Source organism: Pavona decussata, unplaced genomic scaffold (genome assembly GCF_977016875.1).
Source record: "Pavona decussata unplaced genomic scaffold, jaPavDecu1.1 SCAFFOLD_32, whole genome shotgun sequence".
NCBI classification, from domain to species: Eukaryota; Metazoa; Cnidaria; class Anthozoa; order Scleractinia; family Agariciidae; genus Pavona; species Pavona decussata.
In genome coordinates, this window is record NW_028145455.1 from 1,914,459 (window position 1) to 1,936,535 (window position 22,077).

Here is a 22,077-nt window from a genome sequence, read left to right on the forward strand (position 1 = left end):
TTTATTACCGCAGGATTTTTGCGGTAAAACAATGTAAGCCATTACGGGGCAGCCAATCCAAAACAATTATAATTTTGTTTGAATTCCCCAGAGTCTCTCTTCACCAACCGCTGGCCAAAGAACCTCTGATGAATGCAGTTCGATTTCGTACCCAGATCTTCTCACTCTTCGGGAGACAGAAGGCGACCACTTGATGGGCCTATTTTGCATATTGTAAAAGGTCCATAAAAATAACGCTCCCACTGCAGCACAAAAGGCTTATGTGTATTGTGAGGTTTCTAAGGTGTTGTGATGCTGATATCGCTAATGACGTTTGACTGCCGCAACGTTTTGGAACAAATGATAATGCTATGCAAGCAAGACAAGCAGTTAATTATTATTCAACCTTCTGGCCGCATGTTAATTAGCTGGCATTGTTCGGCGCCAGTCGTCGTGTCATCGCGCCAGGCATCAACATGGAAAAGGACGAATATCAATGCAACAAGCACGAAAACTTGGAAGATCTTCTAGAGTTTTATGATAAAGCTGCCGCAGATTATGACAAGGTACACTGTTCATGTTGTTTACGCATTATTAGCTCGCATTTAGGTTTTCTTATATTCACATTGCATTAGCTAAAACAAGTACCTTATTATAAGCTTATCGATTGCGGGCATTCTACTTGGACGCGGCAAAATCCTCAGAAATTTTTACTTTTTAAAACGTTAACTCAACGAAGACGCACCATGCCACTTTTAGTTTTTAAGCTTACAGGCAATGTTAGCTTACACTACACGGTTGAGTCACAGTCGCACTGTGAAATAATAATAATAATAATTATAATAATAATAATAACAATAATAATAATAATAATAATAATAATAATAATAATAACAATAATATTTATTTATTCTACTTTCAAATTCAACCTATGTTTTCAAATCTGCCTAAACAATGTTGACAATAATTACAATTGATGGTAAAATCATAAAATGACATACATGTACAGTGTACATATTGCATCCAGATCTAACCTTAATCTAAGAAATAATGAAAATACAAATTCATACCATAGATTGCATCAGAAGGAACTAACAGTACAATGTGCATGCCTTAAAATGTGTTTCAAGTCACTATTTATGTTCTAGTTGAACATCAGTTGTATATGAATGCTAACTGTATGCACATCTAAAATTCAGGGTTTCAGAGGACCCATACCATATTTATTTATTTATTTATTTATTTATTTATTTATTTATTTATTTATTTATTTATTTATTTATTTATTCGATTAATCTCCCTGAGTGCTTATTTAATTCTGGATCCATGAGGGTGGGCATGTTGCGACTTGGGCTAGTACAGAAAAGTTTTTTGTTGGGAGGGGGTGAGCAAGGGTGCCTATTACATTTTAGGGCTTTCAGGGTGGGAGCTTTTTCGAAGGCAGGTGGTTAATCAAATAAAAACAGTAATTTAGGCCTGACCATTTAATGTTATATAATCGTTGGGGAATGAAATATTGTTGATTTAGAATGCTAAATACTTTGAAATATCCACGCTTTTTTATGTAAGACGATTAAAACAAACTCACCTCTTCTGTCATCTGTGTCTGTTGTGCTTTTTCATTATTTTGGCTGTGCATAAAAAGCCCAGAAGAGCGAAAATAATGAAAAAGCAAAACGTACACACAAGAAGTGAGTTTGTTTTAATCATCTTACATAAAAAATGAATTGATGGTTTGCATGTGACGTCACCCTGTTGGTGTACAGGAACAATAAGATTTTTCTCCTCTGGGAGTTAACTTCCACTTTTATGCAAACTACCGTGTGTCAATCAATTTTCTTTTGTTTTGTATACCAACATGGCGGCAATGCAAACCACCTATTTGTTTCAAATTCTGATTGGTGCATTGTGCTGTTTACATCTGTAGTGATTGGTCAAAGTAATTACTTTGGTTTTGGTTTATTGTGACAGTCATTCATTCACAATCACAGGTCATTTTAGTGAAATCAGTTTTGTTTTATAGACTAAGAGCCTTATGATTACAAATTTTGTTGAGTTTGAGAATAATATTACTGGAAAAATATTAACGTGAGAGCAAAGGCTGAGATCTTAGTGAAGGCCATTTTCCATACATTACAACCACTGTATCAAAAAAATTCCAGCAATCAGTCACCTATGTTCTGACATTTTAATTAACAGAGCTTTCTGGTTTTCAGTTTTCAGGGGGGAGCAGGGGGGGGGAGTCGACTTAGTTGATAGTGCATGACTGAAAAATAGGGGGTCAAATTGAGAACAAATTGGATTTTGTGCAAGTTAGTGAGGAGTTCAAGTTAGCTGGCTTCTACTGTATTGGAAACTAATGACCTATGGACAAAGGTGTAGGACTCATTTAGCTCCTGGAAAACCCATGGAATTTTGTCACAAATACCATCAACCCTGAAAAGTGTTGTGTCCACCAAAGATCACAAACTCTGAGAAACCAAATAGTCAGTGACTAATGCCTTTAAGCCACGGGGGGGGGGGGGGGGGGGGGGGGGTGGACAAAGGCAGGGAGTGGGAACCTAAGTAAGATTTTCTGTTCAAGCAATTTTGTAGATGGTTGGGAGAGTAAAATCAACATCATTGAAAATTTGTTAGAAAGTCCACTAAAATGTAAAATGTCCATGTATTAATGTCCGTTGCATTAATTTCATTGATTGTCCTCTCTTTTTATTGTCATTGATTTTTACCAATTATATTTTTATTGCCCTAGCTTACTTGTAATCCATTTGATCCACTTCATTTGATCATAAAATCAAGCAGTCACTGCCAGTAGAGTCATTTTTTCCTTGAGAGGCTCCACAGAAATCAAGTTTTTATTAAACACACGGTTTATTCTAGAATTTTGCCAATGAGGGCCGGGTGGAACCCCGTCCACAATTTTAGGGGGCCCTTTTTCAAGACATGTGGCCAATCAGAGTTTTGCTACAACAGTAAAAAAATTTTATTATCCAGGCCAACACATAAACAATTAACCATTATTGGACGAGGTTGAGCAAAATATTGTGATTTGTCAGTGGCGAACAGATCAATTATTTGCCGAAGCCGAAGGCTGAGGCAAATTTTTTAGGGGACTCGTACTCAGGAATGCGATCTGACATTTTCATGCAAGAGTGTTGTTTTAATTACGCAAGAGCAGAATATTATTTGCAACAAAACACAGTTGGACAGTATTCCGCATGAGCAGACCATTATTTGTAAGCAGTTATTTGCAGGTCACGTGGTTTGCTCTCGGCCAATGAAATGGAGGGGAAAACACATCGAATGATAAGGGAGCCTATTTTCTGCGGGGCTATGGTGTGACAAAACGTCAATCAAATGATATACAAGAAACAAAACATAACATGAAAAACAATAGCTGATGAAATTTGGAAATCTATGATAACATTAATAAGGTAAACTTGTTCACGGCAAATTCAACTGTTTAATGAATGTTAGAGAGTAATGATTTTCCACGGTGTTTGCTATTTCCAAGGTTCCTGTTGAAGTTGCTGATGTGCAGACTTATTAATCAGATCCCTGCTGTCAATATTGCAGGATGTTAAAGTCCAGAGAGGGTATATTGGCCACGAAACCTCAGTAGAAGTTTTCGTAAGCACCTTGAAGCAGTGCAAATTCTCTGAAGACGCTAAAATCCTAGACGTTGGAGCCGGGACTGGTCTGGTTGGAGAGGAATTGTGCAAAAAGAATTTCACCAACCTAGATGCTTTAGATGCATCGCAAGCGCTCCTCAACGAAGCAGAGAAAAAAGGCGTTTACAAGCAGTTTTTTGTGGACGTGTTAGGTCCCAACCGACGTTTACAACTCGCAGATAACAGCTACGACGCAGCTATTGCTGCTGGTGTCTTTACATTAAATCATGTCAAAGCGGAAGGCGCCATGGATGAGATGGCAAGGGTGGTGCGACCAGGCGGCTTGGTTTGTTTCACCATCAGAGAGGATGTCATGTCTAAACTAGAGTACGGATACCAGGATAAGATGGAGCAGTTGTGCCGTGAACAAGTCTGGAAGCTTGTATCATACAGCAAGGAGCAATACCATAGCAAAAATGACTGTATGAAATGCTTCTTGTACATTTACCAAGTTTTATAGAGCTTGTGTAGACTATGTACATGTGATTACAGGAATCGCTGGGGTCATTTTTTATATTTTGATGTTTTTCACACAGTACTCACAATAAACTGTATTCAGTAGCGGTCACGAGCATGGGGCAGGGTATTTGAATAAAGAAAGTTCCTTCAGTAGTTTATAACGATTTTCAAAAAGGGTCTTTTTTCGGCAGGGGTTGGGATAGAGGATGTTGTTCACCGCTGTTACAGACAGGCATAGCGATCTGATGCGGACATCGGTGACGGAAACACTGGCAGACTAAAAAGTGAAATGAACTGTATTCGGATAGATTCTTTATCAGTCACTGACACAGGCATGCACGACTCAGAGAAGAAAATCCTAGTTCTCCCAACAGGAGTCGAACCTAAGACCTTCCGATTACTAGTTCGGATGCTCTATCACTGAGCTACAAAAGACTCGTGGGATCTAAGGCCATTAAACTAGGTTCGTGTGATAAACATCCTGCGTACTGCTAGGGTTTGAATATCGACGGATGAGTGGGAAATGTGAAAGAAATGTGATGTGATGTGAATGCAGTTAATTAGGGCGTCATTTACCGCCGCAAGCTTAACGGCAAAGAACATATGTGAAAGTGGCATCACTTCAGACAGTAATGCATCTATCAATGTTTTCCCCGACCCGGGGGAGGGCGGGAATACAGGGGCATTTGACTCGAATTCTCAGCCCGTGGGTAGGGATTTTGATTTTATTTGACATCACGGAGCCCCCCAGGGTCGGGCGATTTGACATTTACTGGTTACCAGTCTCCAATCTCCCCCGACCCGGGGGAGGGCGGGCATACAGGGGCATTTGACTCGAATTCTCAGCCCGTGGGTAGGGATTTTGATTTTATTTCACATCACGGAGCCCCCCAGGGTCGGGCGATTTGACATTTACTGGTTACCAGTCTCCAATCTCTTTTAGAAAAGTGCCGATCGCTCGACTGAAGTTTTACCGCGCTGCAATATGTTAATATGCAGCTTTTTTTTTATACAAATATTACATTGTCGAGATTTCGTTTACGTTTTAATCTTGGTGTTGTTTTATTCGTCTTCTACGATCGAAAGTTTTTTATCAATTAAGAACCGAAGTGAGCCGGAACCGAGCTGCGGGTGTGCAGCAATAGCTTCTACGGTTTTCAGTCCTCAACCCTGACCTTCAGATCAGAGTACCAGTACGACTTTCAAATTCCAAATCAGTCACAAGCCCGGAACTCTCGCTCCTTCCCGTTATTTACCCAGCAGATAAGTAGAACCTAGAAACAAGATTGGTGTGACATGCGGTTATCTAAACCACGCAAACTAGATTTGAAAATGTCGTACTCGTAGTTGTGGTCAAATCTAAAGGTTTCTAATATTAGACCGCGCTTAAGGACGGTGCCTACTAATACCAAAGTGTTTTTGCGCGGTTTATGATCAGTCCCATGTAGTACGCTATATGTTTTTGACCTTAACAAAAAACACATCAAAAGATGGAGTTTTACAATATGTTTCAGTAAAATTTACCTTTTAATACCGTCTGGTCACCTTCCTTTAAACCTTTTCTTAAAAATTCCTCCATTTAAATTTTCGCTCTCAATTAATTTAGCGCCGAGTCTTCACGCGACCTCTCACGTTCGAAAAGTGACGACAAAATCAGTTACCATGGGGATTGTAATAAACAATGAAAATTAATCCGTTCTTGTGTTGAGCGCTTGATTTAGCAAACGCGATCATGGACCGCAAGTGGATATCGAAAACTACAAGTGGAGTATTTAGCTACCTTTACAATCAGATTACAGGCGAAGATGACACTGCGAGAACTTACAGTTCACGAAGTGCACTTTCTAAAGGAGTGTGGATTAAAGATCTTCCCACAAATAACTACGAGCCTCTCGAGGCCTCGCATGGCGCACGGGCCATGGCCAAAAAGGTGGGCGATTGCTTATTTAAATCTTTTTTTGAATCATTTTTACGAATAAATCGGCCGTTCTTCATGACAAATGTAGCAACAAATGACACATTGGTTTAAACAAATTTAAGTTAGCGCGTGATTCAAACATGGTTTTGTTGTTTTTGTTTCAATGTAGTGTTCTTTTGAAAATAGGCAAGAAATCAAGGGGGACGTGTGACGAAATATCAAAACATTTTTGCGCAGATTTCAAAGGACTTAGAATATAGGATTCATTGTGAGAGCAATTTTTCTTGTTACGGAGTTAGATTTTTGTAAAAGAAAAAATGTATGTAGATGACACGGCTCAGAAAGAAGAAGCGCGCGCAAATACGCTTACAATTATGACGCAACTAACTTGCTTCGAATTCTTTCGTCACTAATTATATTCTTAAAAACAAAAAAAAGACAATTAGACTTTTATAGTGGGGAAGAGAACGTTTTCTGCTACATGATCTATCACTTCCTGAGTGTCACGTGGGGAATTAAAATTGTCGGTAAATTTCGAAAATGATATTTTCTAAACTGCGACTATCTGATGCAAATCTTGGTTTTAACACAATGTTCTCATCGTTGTAAACATAGAGGGCAAAATTATTGAATGCTGATTGGTCGAGACGGAGGCAAAATAACTCTCTCCTCCCCTGATTGGTCGAGCGCCAAAACTACCCGCTCCTGATTGGCTGAGGACGCAGTTCTGAACTAAATTCAGTTACTGGATCATTCTCGTCCCCAGAGCCTCTCGTCCCTCTTTGCCGGTTGTTTGTGCAAAATTACAAACTGAAATGAAAAATCAAATGCTAGCTTGAGAGAAAATTCCAAAAAAGTGAAATTTTGCGTCTTAAAAGAACCAGCAAAAGATTGTTTTTGTCAAAATGGGTCGACGCCTGGCAGGTTTGTGCCGTTTGAAAAACAAATAATTCATGGCGACCATGCGCTTTCACTTCACCGCGGCTTCTTGAAACCTAAAGAAACGGGCAAAGATCAACAGTCATGGCAGTATACTTTTACAAATGGGAGGAATATATGAAGGTCATTTTCTCTTGATGAAGGTCAAATTCAATGGAAGAAATAACTCAGCAAGTTCCCGTTTTTGGACATAACTGGTTATGTTTATCGCTGCGTGAACGGTAGAAAGCTGCACAGCACAGGTGAATCAATTTTAGATTGAAGCTTAACATTTGGTTTTAATCGCTGTTTATTTTGTTGGTAGATTTCTCTCCTGATTAGATGTACCTACATTCATACATACATTTTATTAACGTACATAACAATTATCTATTTTCGTTTTGTTCGCTGAGAAACGGGTAAATTTCAAGAACGTTTGTTTGTTTTGCTTACGAGCTCAGCGAGTGTTTTACTCTGTGAGTTGACTGCTTTTTGAACTGCCTCGATTGTTTTAAGAAACTTTTGCCTTTGGTATCGTAAACACGTTATCGCAATATATAAGTATAATAAAGGATTAATTTTCACTTTCATTTTCACAAATTGCTCTCGTAGCTGCGCGACTCGAGCAATTTGTAAAAACTTTGAAAATTGACGTAAAAATGCATTTGCATATACTGCATGTACTAGTAACTGTTTTATTTCCAAGTCCACAGGTCAAGGACGAAATCGTATTTGAAAGCTTGAGAGACAAATGAGATCCAACTGAGATAAAAACATCTCGGGAAAAAAAAACAGATAAAAGTCATATTTTTGTAACAAGGGATAATTTTCTCTTGTAAGCAATGAAGCTCGAACAATGTCTTTCTTGTTACTTGAGGTACTTAGCGAGCCCCACACGTGCGGGAAATCGAGCACACCTTATCGTAATCTTGAGTTTCAAACAAAAATATTCCATGTTCATGAGAAGGTAAAATTGAAAATAGCTCTAAAGATACAGCGCGCAACAACAACTTTTAACACAGCGGCAAATGTTGCGTTAAAACATTTTCCGTTTAACATCATCTTGCCAGTTGTCTAGAACTAATCCTGTAATGCTTTCATTCAAAATTTCTCTTTTAGTACAACAGAGAAAAAGAACTGGAGGAGAAACTTGCTTCTCTGAGGGCACAGTGCAATGGTAAGTTTGACATACTGTCACAAAGTTGAAAAAAAAACATCGTTTTAATTCCAGGGAAACCGGTCCCACATTTAAACACTAAAATTTGCCCGATGTATTTCATCACATCGGGCAAATGCGAAAGGCGAAAAACGGTCCAGTTCCAAACTTAAAATAAAGGGCTTCTGCCTTGACACCCAACTAATTCAAGATGGGTGCCGCGTTCCTTCACAATAAACTGTAAACCCTGCTGGTATTCTCATGTATTATAAACCCCCACAAGTCACTGACTCATGACATTTGCAGTGCAAGGGAAAACGCGTGCGAGAACATAGCAAAGCAGAACCAAAGTACTTGACTGTAGTAATTTTTCGTTTCTCTTTCGCTTTGTTTTCTTAGCCAAAAACAAGGAAATCGCTTGTCTGCAAGATAAGCTGTCAGAGGTACAGCAGAATGACGAGAAAAAGGTCAATGATTGGGCAAAAAAGTTGGAAGACAAAGAACAGCTGATGAAGAAAGCGAAAAAGTTTGTTTCTGTGACCAAAGGTAAATTGCTCAAAAAAGAAGCAGAAGTTGAAGAGCTTGGCAAGGAGCTACAGTCATTCAAAGGTAAGTTACGCCGCCTTAGTTTGTAACTACTTCACGAGTATAAGGCGAACCCATGACTGCGAGAGTCGCGGCAAGCTCGGCCATTTACAGAGTTTATATGAAGAACTCCTTCTTTTTCAAGCAAGCCATCCATCCATCCAGCCAGCCAGCCAGCCAGCCAACCAGCCAGTCAGCCAACCAACCAGCCAGCCACTATCAAGCACAATGTGCTATGACAACTTGTCAAAAGTAGGGAAAGAACTTGGGACACCTTGCCGATAGGAGCAGATACAAACTTTATATTAACTCCCATTAAGTTTTTTTTTTTGTGACAGTTGTTTATAACTATCTTGGCTTTATACATGTGGTACAGTACAGAACAATTATTACACCATGAAATTCGAAGCTTTCAGTACGGTAAAAGTGTTCAGATTAAATGAAAAGAGACGGCACTCAGTTGAGTTTCTTCCAACAGTTCATCTTATAATTCATTTTTAACGGTGGATGAAAAGTCCTAAAACAAACTGAAACCACGAACTGATTCCCTTGTTATCCTTATTTCAGAAAGCGAAAAGCGATTAAGCGTGTCAAATGTCTCACTAGCGGATCACGCTCAAGAATTAGAAGAGAGACTGGATGAGATTAACAACCAGCTACAAGAAAAAGAGAAAGTCTGCTATCAGGAGAAGGAAAATTTGTCACTCGATATTAATGCTTTGAAAAGCAAATTGAGTTCCACCAGTGCTGAGCTGCGGAATGTTGTTTCCGAAAACAATGAACTGAAAGTCATGCTGAACAGCTCCAAAGGTAAAAAGGTTTAGTTTTAAGGATGAAATTAGCTGAGAAGGTTTGAAGTATTGTCATATTACTAAACGCAATGTGAAAATTGCTGAACAACATCCCTGTCGAAGAAAGAGTTCAGGATAGCCTACTAAGTACTTTTAATTCCTAGTTACTAAATAATAGAAATCTCTTGACGTAATTTATTATAATTTAGGGTATATTTTGAAAACATTGTAAATATAATTTTAAGTTATATTATTGAGGTATAGTTTCGACTCACAGGAAGACCATTTTTCATGATTGGAATACCGTGATTAAAGAAAGATGATTAAAGAAAGATGATGATGATGATGATGATGATGATGATGATGATGGTGGTGGTGTCATTAATGGCATTTAGACTAGACAATGAATAGAGAAAATTGTACTCAGTATTCAGAAACGTTTTCATGTATGATTTATTCATTTTATCTAGCACTGTATAGTGATAAATTCTTAAAGTATTCTTAAAAGTGATATTTGATTTTGATTTCAGAGTGTGAAGAGAAGCTGAAAATGGCCAATACTTCGCTGGAAGATCATGCTAAGGAATTGCAAAAGATGCTGGACGACGTAACAATTCAACTACAGGATAAAGAGAAATTCTACAAACAGGAGATGGAAAATTTGTCTCATGAGATTACTGAACTGGAAAGCAAATTGAGCTCATCCAATGCTGAGCTGAAGAACTCTGTTTCCAAAAACAAGGAATTGACAGTCATGCTGGAAAGCTCTAGAGGTAAGCTTTATTTAGTAATAAGGATGAAAAATAATTAGTTCAAGGTTTGATTGAAGTATGTGATTTGGAACAGAATGAGCATCATCTTGACGTAAGATCGCTACTAACACGAGTTGATTGCGTAAAGTTTCAGTATAGCCTACACTTTAGTCTTTCCATCTCTGATAAAAAAAATGACGGCAATGCCGAGAAGCTTTATAAGTAGAAGATTTAAATCATAAGGATTACAATAAACGTTGTTTGAAGGTTTGATTCTCTTCATCCAATTTAGACCCAAGCGGGTGGAAGAGGGAGGTGTTCCCTAAGTACACGAACTTTAGAAGTTCATTAATTTTCCCAATAGGCAGGCTAAGGCCGTTCAATTTTCCGACTTTTTAAACTATTGGTATTCAGTTTTCTCAACTGCGTTTTGATTGTGATTTCAGACCGTGAAGAGAAGCAGAATATGATGAACGATTCGCTGGAGGATCGTATCAAGGAATTGGAAAAGATAAACAACCAAGTACAAGAAAAAGAGAAAGTCTGCACCCAGGAGAAGGAAAATTTGTCACTCGAGATTACTGCACTGAAAAACAAATTGTGTTCCACCAGTGCTGAGTTGAAGAATTGCGTTTCCGAAAACAATGAAATGGCAGGCATGCTGGAGAGCTCAAAAGGTAGGTTTTTCACAACAAGGATAAAAATAAAAAGCAGCTTAATTGAAAATCTGTGTTTAGGAGCAGAATACCTGTGAGGTGAAAGGGTAATATACTAACAGGAGATTATGGAATGTAAAGATTTCAGCATAGCCATCATTTCAGTCTTGTCTTCTTAGAAAAAACTAAAATGGTGGCAATGCTGAAAAGCTTTAAAAGTAGATTTATTCGTGAATGCATAAGGATGGAAATAAACATTGATTCAAGCGTTGAAACGTTGTGATTAGAAATAGAATGTCTGTCGGGCGAAGAAGGCCTCTTACACGAGATTATTGCACTGGAAGAGTTCAGCATAGCCTCAATTTCAGTTTTGCCGTTTTCGGAAAAACTGAAATGACGGCCATGCTGAACAACTTCAAAGGTTGAAGATAAGGATAGAATGAACGCCAGGTAATTATTTGTAGTACTAGTATTGTGATTAATATAAAGTTGAAACACCCATCAGACTGAAGCGGTGAAGAGTAATAACTCTTCGTTAAATTCAGACTGGGACGTGGGATAAGGATAAGATGGTAGAACAATTTTAGTTCTATTTTACTGGTTTAGCAAACTTTTTGACAAAATTTGTTGGTTTCTCTAAAAAGGCCTTATCAAGAAACCAACACATGATAGACCTAAGATGGCCGCCATTTGGAATTCATGACATAATTCTAAGGTTGTCATGGTCACGTTATCGATTCATGTTGCGACTTTCACTTTCATTGTCGGTGTAATGTTGTAGGTGTTTTTTGTGGGAGGAGAGGTGGGGGGGGGGGGGGGGGGAAGTCTCACATCCCAGTCAACTAAAGTAATCAAAGCTAAGTTAACACTTTAACCTAAGCTAATTTTCTCATCTTCGTTTTTCTGTTTTCAGAGCGTGAAGAGAAGTTAAGTGTGATAAACATTTCGCTGGAGAAACGTCTTACGGAGGTACAAGAGAGTCTGGACAAGATAAACAAACAACTACAAGAAAAAGAGAAAGCCTGCAATCAGGAGAAGGAAAATCTATCCCGTGAGATCGCTACGTTGAAGAGAAACATTACTTCCACCGAAGCTGAGTTGCAGAATGTCGTTTCCCAAAAAGATGAATTGATGGCCGTGCTAAACAATTATAAAGGTACGGAAGTACTCAGTTAATTAGAACAAAAATGCCACTTGAACGAAATTTTTCAACATGCTATTAAAGAGTATGAGGTCAATTAGCCTCGTCCCCACTCGTCCATGGCCATTGTTCGATAGTGACGTCACCGTTAATCACGAGCTGATGGGAACAGTACCGGTGTGAAAGAATTACTCGCTATCGACTTCGGTCCCAAGCCTCCAAAAGGCAGCTCGACTTCCAGGAAAGAAAGAGGCTGGTCTCTTACGGTCTGAGTTCGTGTAAGCGGACACCCTAGGGAAGGAGAAAAAGTGTCCGTAACTGGAGCTGGCTGATTAGGGGAATTATCCTCGCCGATAGGCCAATAGCAGTATAAGGGAGAGGTGCACGCTTACGGGAGCGTACACCGCGCACATTAAACGTTATTTCTACAGAAAAGAAAAAAATAGCACCGTCGTATTGAATGCTTGTCATATATGATACTGATCATGGCAAAAGCTTTACCTGCAACGAACATATACGTCTATGAATATCTTTCATACTATAATCAGTGCGCATCACGATAGGTAGCTGCGGATGAAAGACTGCTTCCTAAAACTCAAGTTTTATCCAAACGTCCTTTGGGCGTGTGATAATTTTTGACAATTTTTTGTTTCACTGCCAGTCACAAGAGTCCGTCAACTTTTTTGTACACCTTTTACCTAAAGCAATAGTGATGTGAAGTTCTTTGATTCAAATAAAATAAAGGCCAATTGGATTCGTCCTTTGCGGTGCTGTCCGTTTATGTGAGCTTAGAAACAAAGAAAAGTTTAAATCGTTCTCCTTGGAAGTGTTCGTAACAACACGGTTTGCATGGGAGTTCAAGTGCAGTTTTTGTCAAAGCGGTAGTAAGTAGAACTGTTCGCTTACGAGAGTGTCGGTTAAGACAATTTCGACCTTCAGATAAGCTTTTTTCAATTTTCCCAGCATTGCTGTTGTTATTGTTCCTTTACCTCAGAACGTGAAAAGGAATTGCAAGCGATGAATGCTTTGCTAGAGGATCACGTGAAGGAATTGCAAGAGAGGCAGGAAGGGAATAACAGTCAACTACAGAAGAGAGAAAAAGTGTTCAGTGAAGAGAAGGAATATCTCTCCAGTGAGATTAATACTTTGACAGCCATGCTGAATTGCTCTAAAGGTAAAACGTTGTTTTCTTCTGTGTATTTTTTTTTTTTAAATAAGTTTTGAGTTAAGAATGATGTGTTATTCAGTGAGTGACACAGGCAAACTCGGAAAAAGGTAAACCGAGTGTTTCTATCAGGAGTCGAAACTGAGCAACCACTGAGCTACAGGAGACTCGTGGGAGCTGAGGCCATTAAGAACGGTGTCTACTAATGAAGAAGCAATGTATGGCGGGTTTTTGTTGTTTTTTTTGTTTTTGTTTTTGTTTTGGTTTTTTTTGTTTTTTTGTTTTTTTATTGAAGCTTTGTTATCTCTGAAAAACGCATGGTTACCCAAATTTTCCTTTTGGAAACCAAGAGCACTTGCTAAGTTCTGCTTTCTCTACATAGTTTTAAACCGAACAAAAATATCCCTGTATTAGTAGGCACCACCCTTTAGGAAACTTGAGTATCTCGAGATGCACAGAACGTACGCGCAGTAACAAAAGTAGGCAACCATCCTTAAACCAGGTTCATGGGACAGACATCCCGCCTACTGCGAGGATGTATGTCATTACTGCTTGTTGTTGTTGTTGTTGTCATTTAATATTTATTTTTGATAGTGTTAATTCTTCATCTTTCTGACGCAAATATCATTTTAAAGGAATAAATGTTGGTCATCTAACAAGTCAGTAGCTTTCAATTTATTTTGGATGACCCGTTACCATAGTCTACGCATAAAATTTTTAAGTAAAGAAATTGTAAAATAACTGCTACCTGAAATAAATTGTTGTTGTTGTTGTTGTTGTTGTTGCTAGCAAGAGTTGTCGTCTGTTTCCTCCGACCGCTACTTGCTAGTGACGCTCTTTCAACGCAACAAGAGTACTAACTACGAAGTGTGCTAAATCTTGTCATTTAAATTGGTCATTTTCGTCTCGATTTATGTACGCAGTTTTTCGTTTGATTTCAGAGCGTGAACAAGATCTGAAAAGGATAAACACATCTTTACAGCAAGACCTTACTACATTACGAGAAAAGCTACATGAGATGTCAGAGCAACTAAAGGAAAATGACAAAGAGAATACTGAGAAAATACTTGAACAAGAGATTGTGACACTAACGAGAAAATTGAGTTCTGCCAATGCTAAGTTAAAGGAAATGTTCCCAGCCAAAACTGAAATCGAGGCTGTACTGGATAAATCTAAAGGTAAAAATTTATTTAAACCGGCACAATTGGAGTGTAACATATTTACCACGACAAGAAATAATGCTGAAAGTTTTAATGTAAGAGAATGACGCAAGACGCTTGGCGCGTTTTATAGTATTGATGAGTATCACTTGAATTTTCTTAAGCTTATGTATTCTCCCCTCCCCCTCCCCCAACCGACACTGATGGTTTCATCAGGCAACATGATAATCCCTAACAGTGATCACCATCAAATTTCTCCTCGTGATATCAATGCTTATCCCCTGAGGTTATGAGAACTAAGGATATGATAACTAAAGGTGAAGTTTCTCGATATTTTAATAACTTCTCCCCAGCAATTTTATAAGAAACGTATGGGGACAAGATGGGAGAATTTGTTCTTTGATATTAGGGGTTAAAGGGTTAATGCGAGCACGTCCCGCCATTGTTTTCTGTATAAAATTTTAAAATTTTACCCAGTGTTTTTGTATATAAGCGTTACACTAACCGGCAAAAAATTAGGGTTGAAAGAGAGTTGTTTTGTCAGATTATTTTTTAATAGTAGTAAAAGTTAAAAAAAAAATAATCGTATTTTCACAGTGTGTTTTCCAAGATGGTTGGTCGTATCGTTTATCTGAATGTCCAGTTAGGGATCTCAAAGAGGCTCAGTTTTTAAACGGTCCTGGTGAAAATTACATCTTTTAACGTCTTAATATCCATATTTGACAATTTTCAATGTTTGAACATTCTTGAAAAGCCCCTCAATTTAAATAAAAAAAACTTGAAAATCGTTGAATATGTCCTCACTATTTGTAAAGCTGTTGAGCTTCATCATATAACCTTGATTTTTGTATCATTAGTTTCCTTAACAGAGAAGAAGAACCACAAGACTCACGATGAAGAAGAGTTGATGGTCAGATCTACAATTCATGATCGGGGAAAAGGATCAAAGAAAAATGTCAGGGTTAACCCATTCGCTTTTGATGGTATGAGTCAACACCGATATCTTTGCTCTAGACGAAAGTCGTATTTCTGTTGCTATTAATGTAGTTGTGAATGGAGAATCTTTTTTATGGCGCCTTAATTAACAAAATTACTCGCATTTACTAAGTAAAGAAAATTTGAGCATTCTAAGTAATTTGACAGATATTTCACAACGGAGCAGCTACCAATATGATTTTTAGTAACAGTTACATGTTTTATTAAAAACATCCACACGTTTCATTGTATATTGAAAAATATTACTGTGGCTTAAGTTTGACTACTGAAAATGTTCTCGGTTTTCTTAAGAAAGGGTGGTTTTCAATCGAGTATCGTTAAACCAGAACCAAAGTAATTACTTTGACCAATCACAATAGACGCAAACAATTCAACGAACAATCAGTATTCGAAGCAAATACATACAGCCGGCGTCAAGCGCGGGAAAACGCGTCCGACCGAGGGCGCTTTCCATTTAGCCAAAAGTTTCGGTTCAACCAGCAAAAATGCAACTGGAACATGCGCATCAAACGGAAATTTTCCGGAAGAAAGGGAGGATCTTTAAAGATAATCCACTTTCTTTGTTCCAATCGTTCCATTTACACAAAATTTCCATTTCCACTTTGTTATCATCTTGCGCCATCACTGCGACATCACCTGAGTTTTTGGTTGCAAGTTTGGAAAGAATGGTAAAAAGCCTTTCCATTTGACACGGAAAGTTTCAAGATTTTCAAACGAAAATTTTGGCTTAATGAAAAGCGTCTCAAGACACTTTTGCTTTCAGTTTGGTTTCTCATTAGTTGAGAAAATGGTGTAAATTTTACCAACCAATCATAAAACACAGTTAAGCAGAACCAAAGCTACGGCGGAATTGCCAACCACTGTATTTACTTATTTTGTATTTTTTAGTGCTAAAAATTGTATTTAATTCTGTTTTGTACCGTTTAGCTGAGTGCTGCGACATTCCTTCCCCACCGCCGATCAGTATCAGGAACAGTGTGACCAGACAGCCGGTTCAAACTCGGCAGGTCGATGGATTATGTGGAACTGAATACTGCGTCAATCCTTTGAGTGCCACGAGAGCTGCTAGAGGTATGAAAATTGTCAAAAAGAATACGGAGATAAAACCTCTTTTTGTTTGGTTGGTGCAGGAGTCTATTTATCAGCTCTTGGTTGGTACTCTTCTTGACCAGTTTAATTTTTTTGTAGGTGCTAAACACAAACAGACACGATAAGGACCAAACTCAGAACTTTCCTGACTTTGACCAATTCGTTCACTTTTTCTTCACCTTTTTATGTTTCCTCTTAAATTCGCGATTAAATTAATAATTTTTTCAACTGTGATTGCTAAATAACAATTCAATTGAGAATGGTTGTTTTTTGTGTTATCTACAGTAGGGGAACGTAACATCAAACTTCGACCAGCCTCTCCATTCATGCCTGTTTCTGGTCCTATTTCACGTGAAGTTCATCGGCATACATACATGAAGGCTAATGGTGATGTGAAGATAAACATTTCAGAAAGTCCCTTCTCCAGTATCGGTAAGTCGACCCTCATGTCCGGATTTAGATGTGTGTTGTGGGTATGCAGGTTGTATCGGTTGTTTTTGGTGCAACAACGAAATACCAGCTTGGGATACGTGCCTAAACAAGGTCAAATTAATTAGCTGCCAGAATCAGTTTGCCAGAGTTATACCCAGAAAGCACACGAACTTTACCTCGTAAAATCCCAGGAAATTTGGCCTGCCCCTAATTGGCCCCTAATTGGCCGGTAGCGTGTAATAAAAATTTCTACCTTGCTAGATTAAACGTTCGCTCATCTTCGTCCCAGTGCCTACGATTTTTTTTTTGTCTAGCTCTTAAATTGATCACTAAAACCCACAAGGACTTTGAGGAATTGAGAAAGAGGTTAAACGAGGTAGAGATTTGGCTAAAAAGTGTCGAGACTACCCTCAGAAAATGACCTTTTGGCATCAAATTGCATTTTAGTTTTGGCGGAAAGTTACCAGCGAAAGAGTGCTCGTCTAATCAATAGCTCTTTTACGGAGTTATATGTTTTCTTGGGCTGAGAGAAACAGTTAAACGCCTATTAAAACTAAAGGTAGCGACTTAGACAAGACCTAAAGTGAGCGATCAATCTTCCATTCTACTGAACCACCAGTAAAAGCCGGTTGGGACATTCTCTTGAGAAGTTAATTTGTGACATTTTACAACTGTCCAATTTTTTCCACCGAATTCCTCATTAGATCATAGTATTCCGGCATCGCATTCACATCAGAATATAACACATTGAATATTGTCCTCTCTTGTAATTACCTCGTATGATCGTAAATCAGGCCTGCCCATCACCAAATCTATTTTGTATATGTATAGTGTTTAATATTTATGTGTGACGAGACAAATTAAAAAATCTTTTTGACTCTTTTTTCAACGGGGGCTAAAATTGAAGGCAATTTCCTCTATTCAACAAGGACGTCTTTTCCCCAAAAAAAATTCTCGTTTCAGGAAAAGTCTCTCAACAGTAAGTTTGCAGTAACATTTTGCGACTGCTTTGCGATAACGATGTTTTAAATCCCAACTATTTCGAATTGTTCAAAACACTGTACTGCGATCATCGCCCCGCTGTTGTTATTTAATAGGAGTCTTCACGCGTGATATTTTTCTTTTCTTTTACTACAGAAAGTCAAGGATTCTTTAGCAAATGTCTCAAATGGTTTGGTTTCTAGTAAGTGTTACTGTTCCTTTTAATGCTATTTCCAAATTAAACGTTTTATCGTACAGAGTAAATCTCCATACCTGACTGATGAGTTAAATGAAAACAATTGAACTTTGATTTCTTTAACGATGCCAAATAATCAAATCTTTTTAACAGTAAATAAAAGAAGGTAATGAATATCGTTAACATCATGTTAGGATCTATTAGAGCTAAGTAATGCCGCAAACAACAGTTCAAAAACTCATTAATTATTCATAAGCCCAGTGACCTATCAAATGATGGATAAAACATCACGTGCAGTGACTTCATATCGATAAACCTCCTCCTTATTAGTATGCGGTGTTTTATCAGCTGATAAAACACTCCTAATTAGTATGCGGTGTTTTGCTCGTGTGCTAATTTCCAACGTTCACAAAAGCATAATTGTTATGAACTCTATTGACACACGCTTTTCCAGAAATGTTTTTGTAGCCGTTCAAAAAACTCGCAGCACGTGTTTTAAGAATCTTAAATCCAACTGCACTCAATTAATTTAATGTCATTCTCATTTTACTCTTCAGGTGTGTTTATTGCTGGATGCTACCAGTTTTACCTGTACAAGCCTGTTGTTTTACCTGTTTTTCATCTCGATCGGTCTTTTAATTGTATACTTTGTAAGATAGAGAATTACAAAATATTCATGACGAGTGATAGCTCAAAAGAACCACAATATTGTTTACAAAGCAACTAGTTACCAGAAGTTGTAAAGAAATGTATATAAAATATTAATAAACCTGAATAAGCTGAAACAAATTCAGAGGAAAATATATTTTGTCATATGATCATATTAAAACAAAAATATAAAATGCACCTTGTTTTTGGCAGTATCTCCTCCCTCATTAATTTTGGATTTTCGCAGATAGCTGCGCCCTGTTTTGAGTCAACCCTATATTCGCTATAATCCACCGTAATTCTTTACAGCGCACGAAAACCCTCAAAACGCACAGAAAAGTTCTAAAAACTTCAAACCTGGCATACACAATATTGTTAGTACAGGGGCGAATTTCGGAAAAAACGATGTGTCTTCGACATCAAAATGTTGCAGACACATTAGGGCCATTTATACGAGAGAAATTAGTCCGCGGACTATTAAGCCGCGAACTGACCCGAATATAAATGATACAAAATGGACTGTTCGCGGCTTAATAGTCCGCGGATTAAATAGTCCGCTGCTTATTTAAGCCGAGGGTTTTGAGCGCGGCTTAAATAAGCCACGAACAGTCCATTTTGTACCATTTATACGGGTCAGTTCGCGGCCTCAATAGTCTGCGGATTGTTTACCTGCGGACTAATTTCTCTCGTATAAATGGCCCTATTGTGTCACTCCGCGCAGTGGAGGTTCTGCCCAAGAGTGCGTGTCTCTTATCCTCCATAGTATGTGGAAGGGTAGCAAAATTTACAGTGTTTAATGGTTGCAAAAGTAAAACATAGACTGTAAGCTGAAAGACTAGCAATAAAACTGAGCAAAAATTACTAGCATAGGATAATTGTGACTAGTCCAGCTATATAATTACACAGGGAATATTCTTCTGTTTTTGGCATTTCTTTGAGGTACAAGAAAGGGGCACTGTTCTTTGTTCCATTTGCATTTTTCGAAACTGAGGATGGTTCATTATCCCTCCTGCTGCCTTATTAGCATTAAGATATGGAAAGCCCCTCTCTGTCGAAGAACAACAACGGAGTAGTGCCGATCGCTAATAGGCAGTCAGGTAGGGTTGGGCTGGCGGGGGCGACTTTCCCCAAGCTGACCGTTTTACAACCTGACACCCTTGCATATATCAACCCAGTCTTATATAATCCTAATTACGTCATCACGAGGGATAATGAATACTCAATGGGGTTTGAATAGTTCATTATCCCTCCTGCTACCTTATTAGCATTAAGATATGGGAAGCATCTCCCTGTCTCGTACCCTTGTCAAGTAGCCCTTCTGAGAACAAGGTCTTTAACCCCCTTAAGTGCACCCCCTGTTAATGCCAGTCCCTACCTGCTCTTCCCAATCCTTAAGACCACACCCCTACTCTAGTTTCTGTTTGGATAAATCGAATACCAGCCATGTGCCAGAACGCAGTGAAGCGGATGAGCCATACTATGATCAGTCAATATTTATTCTGAAATGTTATCACCAAATATTAACACAAGCGACAATCTTAATGACGGACAAATGGGACCGGTACCTATCGTTGACAATTACTGTTAAAAGTTTTCCGAATCTCTAACTATCATTTCAAAAGCTCGCGTGAAGCTTGTGAGTTCATTTTGTTTACGGTAAAGCTCAACCAAGTCCAATGCAAGCGCCGCCAAAGAGTCACCTGCTCTCCCAGGTCTCAATACCCGTTCCATTCTGAGGTAGTGGAGTGCAGTACTTGGAGTTTTCCAACCAACGTGGTCCATAATAGACTGCAAATCCACTCCAGATGTCGCCAAAGAGATCGCGCAGCCACTGCGCAAACCGTGCAATGTAATCCGACGGTTACCAAACACCAGAGGTAGTTCTTGGAGATATGTACTGATTTAAACGACTCTGCGCCGCCGACGAATTCAAAGGTCCACTTTGAACCTCCCTAGAGGGTGTTGTAGGGTTGAACAAATAACCTTGCCGTGGAGAAATACCTAATAATTCACTAACAGAAATGTAAATTTCTTTAGCCTTAACCGGGCAAAAAGAGGGGTCCCTCGTGTAGCGTTTTAAAGAAAACAAATTGGAAGTGCCATAGCGCAAAGTCTTAGTTAGTACATGATTGAAAAGTAATCCCTCCTTGCGAGGAAAATACAGTGACTCTTGAGTTTAAACCCTTCCAAGGTCGTCGACCCTGTCACCAGCTAAGAATAGTGTCTTGAGAAAAGCCTGGTCCCGAGTCAAGATAAAGAGCTGAGATGCAGAAACATCGTTCCTATTTATACGACTCTCAATATGCGATGCTACTGCCACAAGATCAGAAATAAAGAAGGGGTCAACCTGAGAAGGCAGAACCCTGGACTCTTTTTGTTCGATTCTAACTACCGCTTATACTCCTTGACCAACTTTGACGCTGCTGGGTTTCCATAACCCTGCCAAGACGAGTCATCGCCACTTCTTCAGGCAGCCGAGAATATTGAACGTAATTTTCCTATTAGAGAGTCCACAGTCCCAAAGGCTAACCGTTTTGGGAAAGTGCAGTCTCCTCCTCTTTTGCTTCCAAATAAACGACAGCCATCTTAATGGATTTTGGTCTTACCGGAACTGTCCTTCCAAATCAAAAAAGGCACCACGTCCTCTGGAATCGCACAAGAAATATCATGACTTGATTTCTGTCTTATATAAGGGGTAGAAGCATGTCTATCCCTCAGTTCCTTTTCCCCCCTTGGATAAGGTTGAAATCTACAGGAGCTTTCAAAGGTGATGAATTCGCTGCAGGCGCCATATTGCTTTCATATCCACGACGCTGACAAAGGTGGAAAATCTTGTCATTCGGATAACAGCATCGGGGGCAGCCCACCGAGGGCACGAACAACTTCGGGACTGAAGGCAAAGGCTAAAACATAAGGAATCAAGCACAAACAGAATTAGAACCCAAAAACGTTATTAAAACGTGTCCACACGAAAAGCTCACAAATCCCAGGGTAATAAACAAGGCACGAAACCTTGCGTTGTCGGACAAAGAATGGCATTCCTTGAGCCTTGACGCGCTAAAAATACCTCCCTAGACGGCATCTTTTGACATTTATGTTGACTTCTGCTAAATCTGGTTGCTAGAAGTCCTCAAGCACCACGTCATCAGGTCGATAATGAATGACGCCGGCCCAGCGTGACAAGAAGCATCCGTCGAGACTGACAAAACCCAGTGTTTCTCATCTTTCCAAGGAATGTTCCTGTCCCATTCATCTAAAAATCGCCAAATTTTCACTTCCTCACCAAGTGCCGCCGTTAGCTGGATGTCCTTTTTTGAAGAGGCCCGTCTAACCGCCTGCGCCAGTTCCCGGATGCAAAATTTGGCGCCAGGGAAGGCCAGCGAG

General features: G+C 38.9%; 2 protein-coding genes across 6 annotated transcripts; both read left to right on the plus strand.

Moving 5' to 3' along the window:
• The first annotated feature begins 163 nt into the window (after nt 1-163).
• Nucleotides 164-5,817, plus strand: LOC146484584 (methyltransferase-like protein 27). The gene is made up of 2 exons (XM_085104706.1): nt 164-545; nt 3,556-5,817. The coding sequence occupies exons 1-2, from the start codon at nt 456-458 to the stop codon at nt 4,108-4,110; spliced, it is 645 nt and encodes a 214-aa protein (XP_084960832.1). The 5' UTR covers nt 164-455; the 3' UTR covers nt 4,111-5,817.
• Nucleotides 5,689-18,834, plus strand: LOC146484585 (uncharacterized). 5 transcript variants are annotated; one of them, XM_085104664.1, is made up of 14 exons: nt 5,689-6,039; nt 8,065-8,122; nt 8,501-8,710; nt 9,254-9,496; nt 10,008-10,250; nt 10,676-10,906; nt 11,799-12,041; nt 13,021-13,200; nt 14,133-14,369; nt 15,209-15,334; nt 16,275-16,418; nt 16,722-16,868; nt 18,006-18,051; nt 18,603-18,834. In XM_085104664.1, coding segments are annotated over exons 1-14 (2,307 nt in total). In that variant the 5' UTR covers nt 5,689-5,841; the 3' UTR covers nt 18,604-18,834. The 5 variants fall into 5 exon arrangements, with proteins under 5 accessions (XP_084960790.1, XP_084960791.1, XP_084960792.1 ...); XM_085104665.1 differs by having other exon boundaries at nt 16,725-16,868; XM_085104669.1 differs by lacking the exon at nt 5,689-6,039 and adding an exon at nt 6,817-7,208.
• Nucleotides 18,835-22,077: the final 3,243 nt, after the last annotated feature.

Bases quoted from the DNA above. Each gene is read 5' to 3' on its own strand.
- LOC146484584 (XM_085104706.1), top strand. From the start codon at position 456: ATGGAAAAGGACGAATATCAATGCAACAAGCACGAAAACTTGGAAGAT. The intron at 546-3,555 runs GTACACTGTTCA...TCAATATTGCAG, and splicing joins CTGCCGCAGATTATGACAAG to GATGTTAAAGTCCAGAGAGG.
- LOC146484585 (XM_085104664.1), top strand. From the start codon at position 5,842: ATGGACCGCAAGTGGATATCGAAAACTACAAGTGGAGTATTTAGCTAC. The intron at 10,251-10,675 runs GTAAGCTTTATT...TTGTGATTTCAG, and splicing joins CATGCTGGAAAGCTCTAGAG to ACCGTGAAGAGAAGCAGAAT. The intron at 16,419-16,721 runs GTATGAAAATTG...TGTTATCTACAG, and splicing joins TGCCACGAGAGCTGCTAGAG to TAGGGGAACGTAACATCAAA.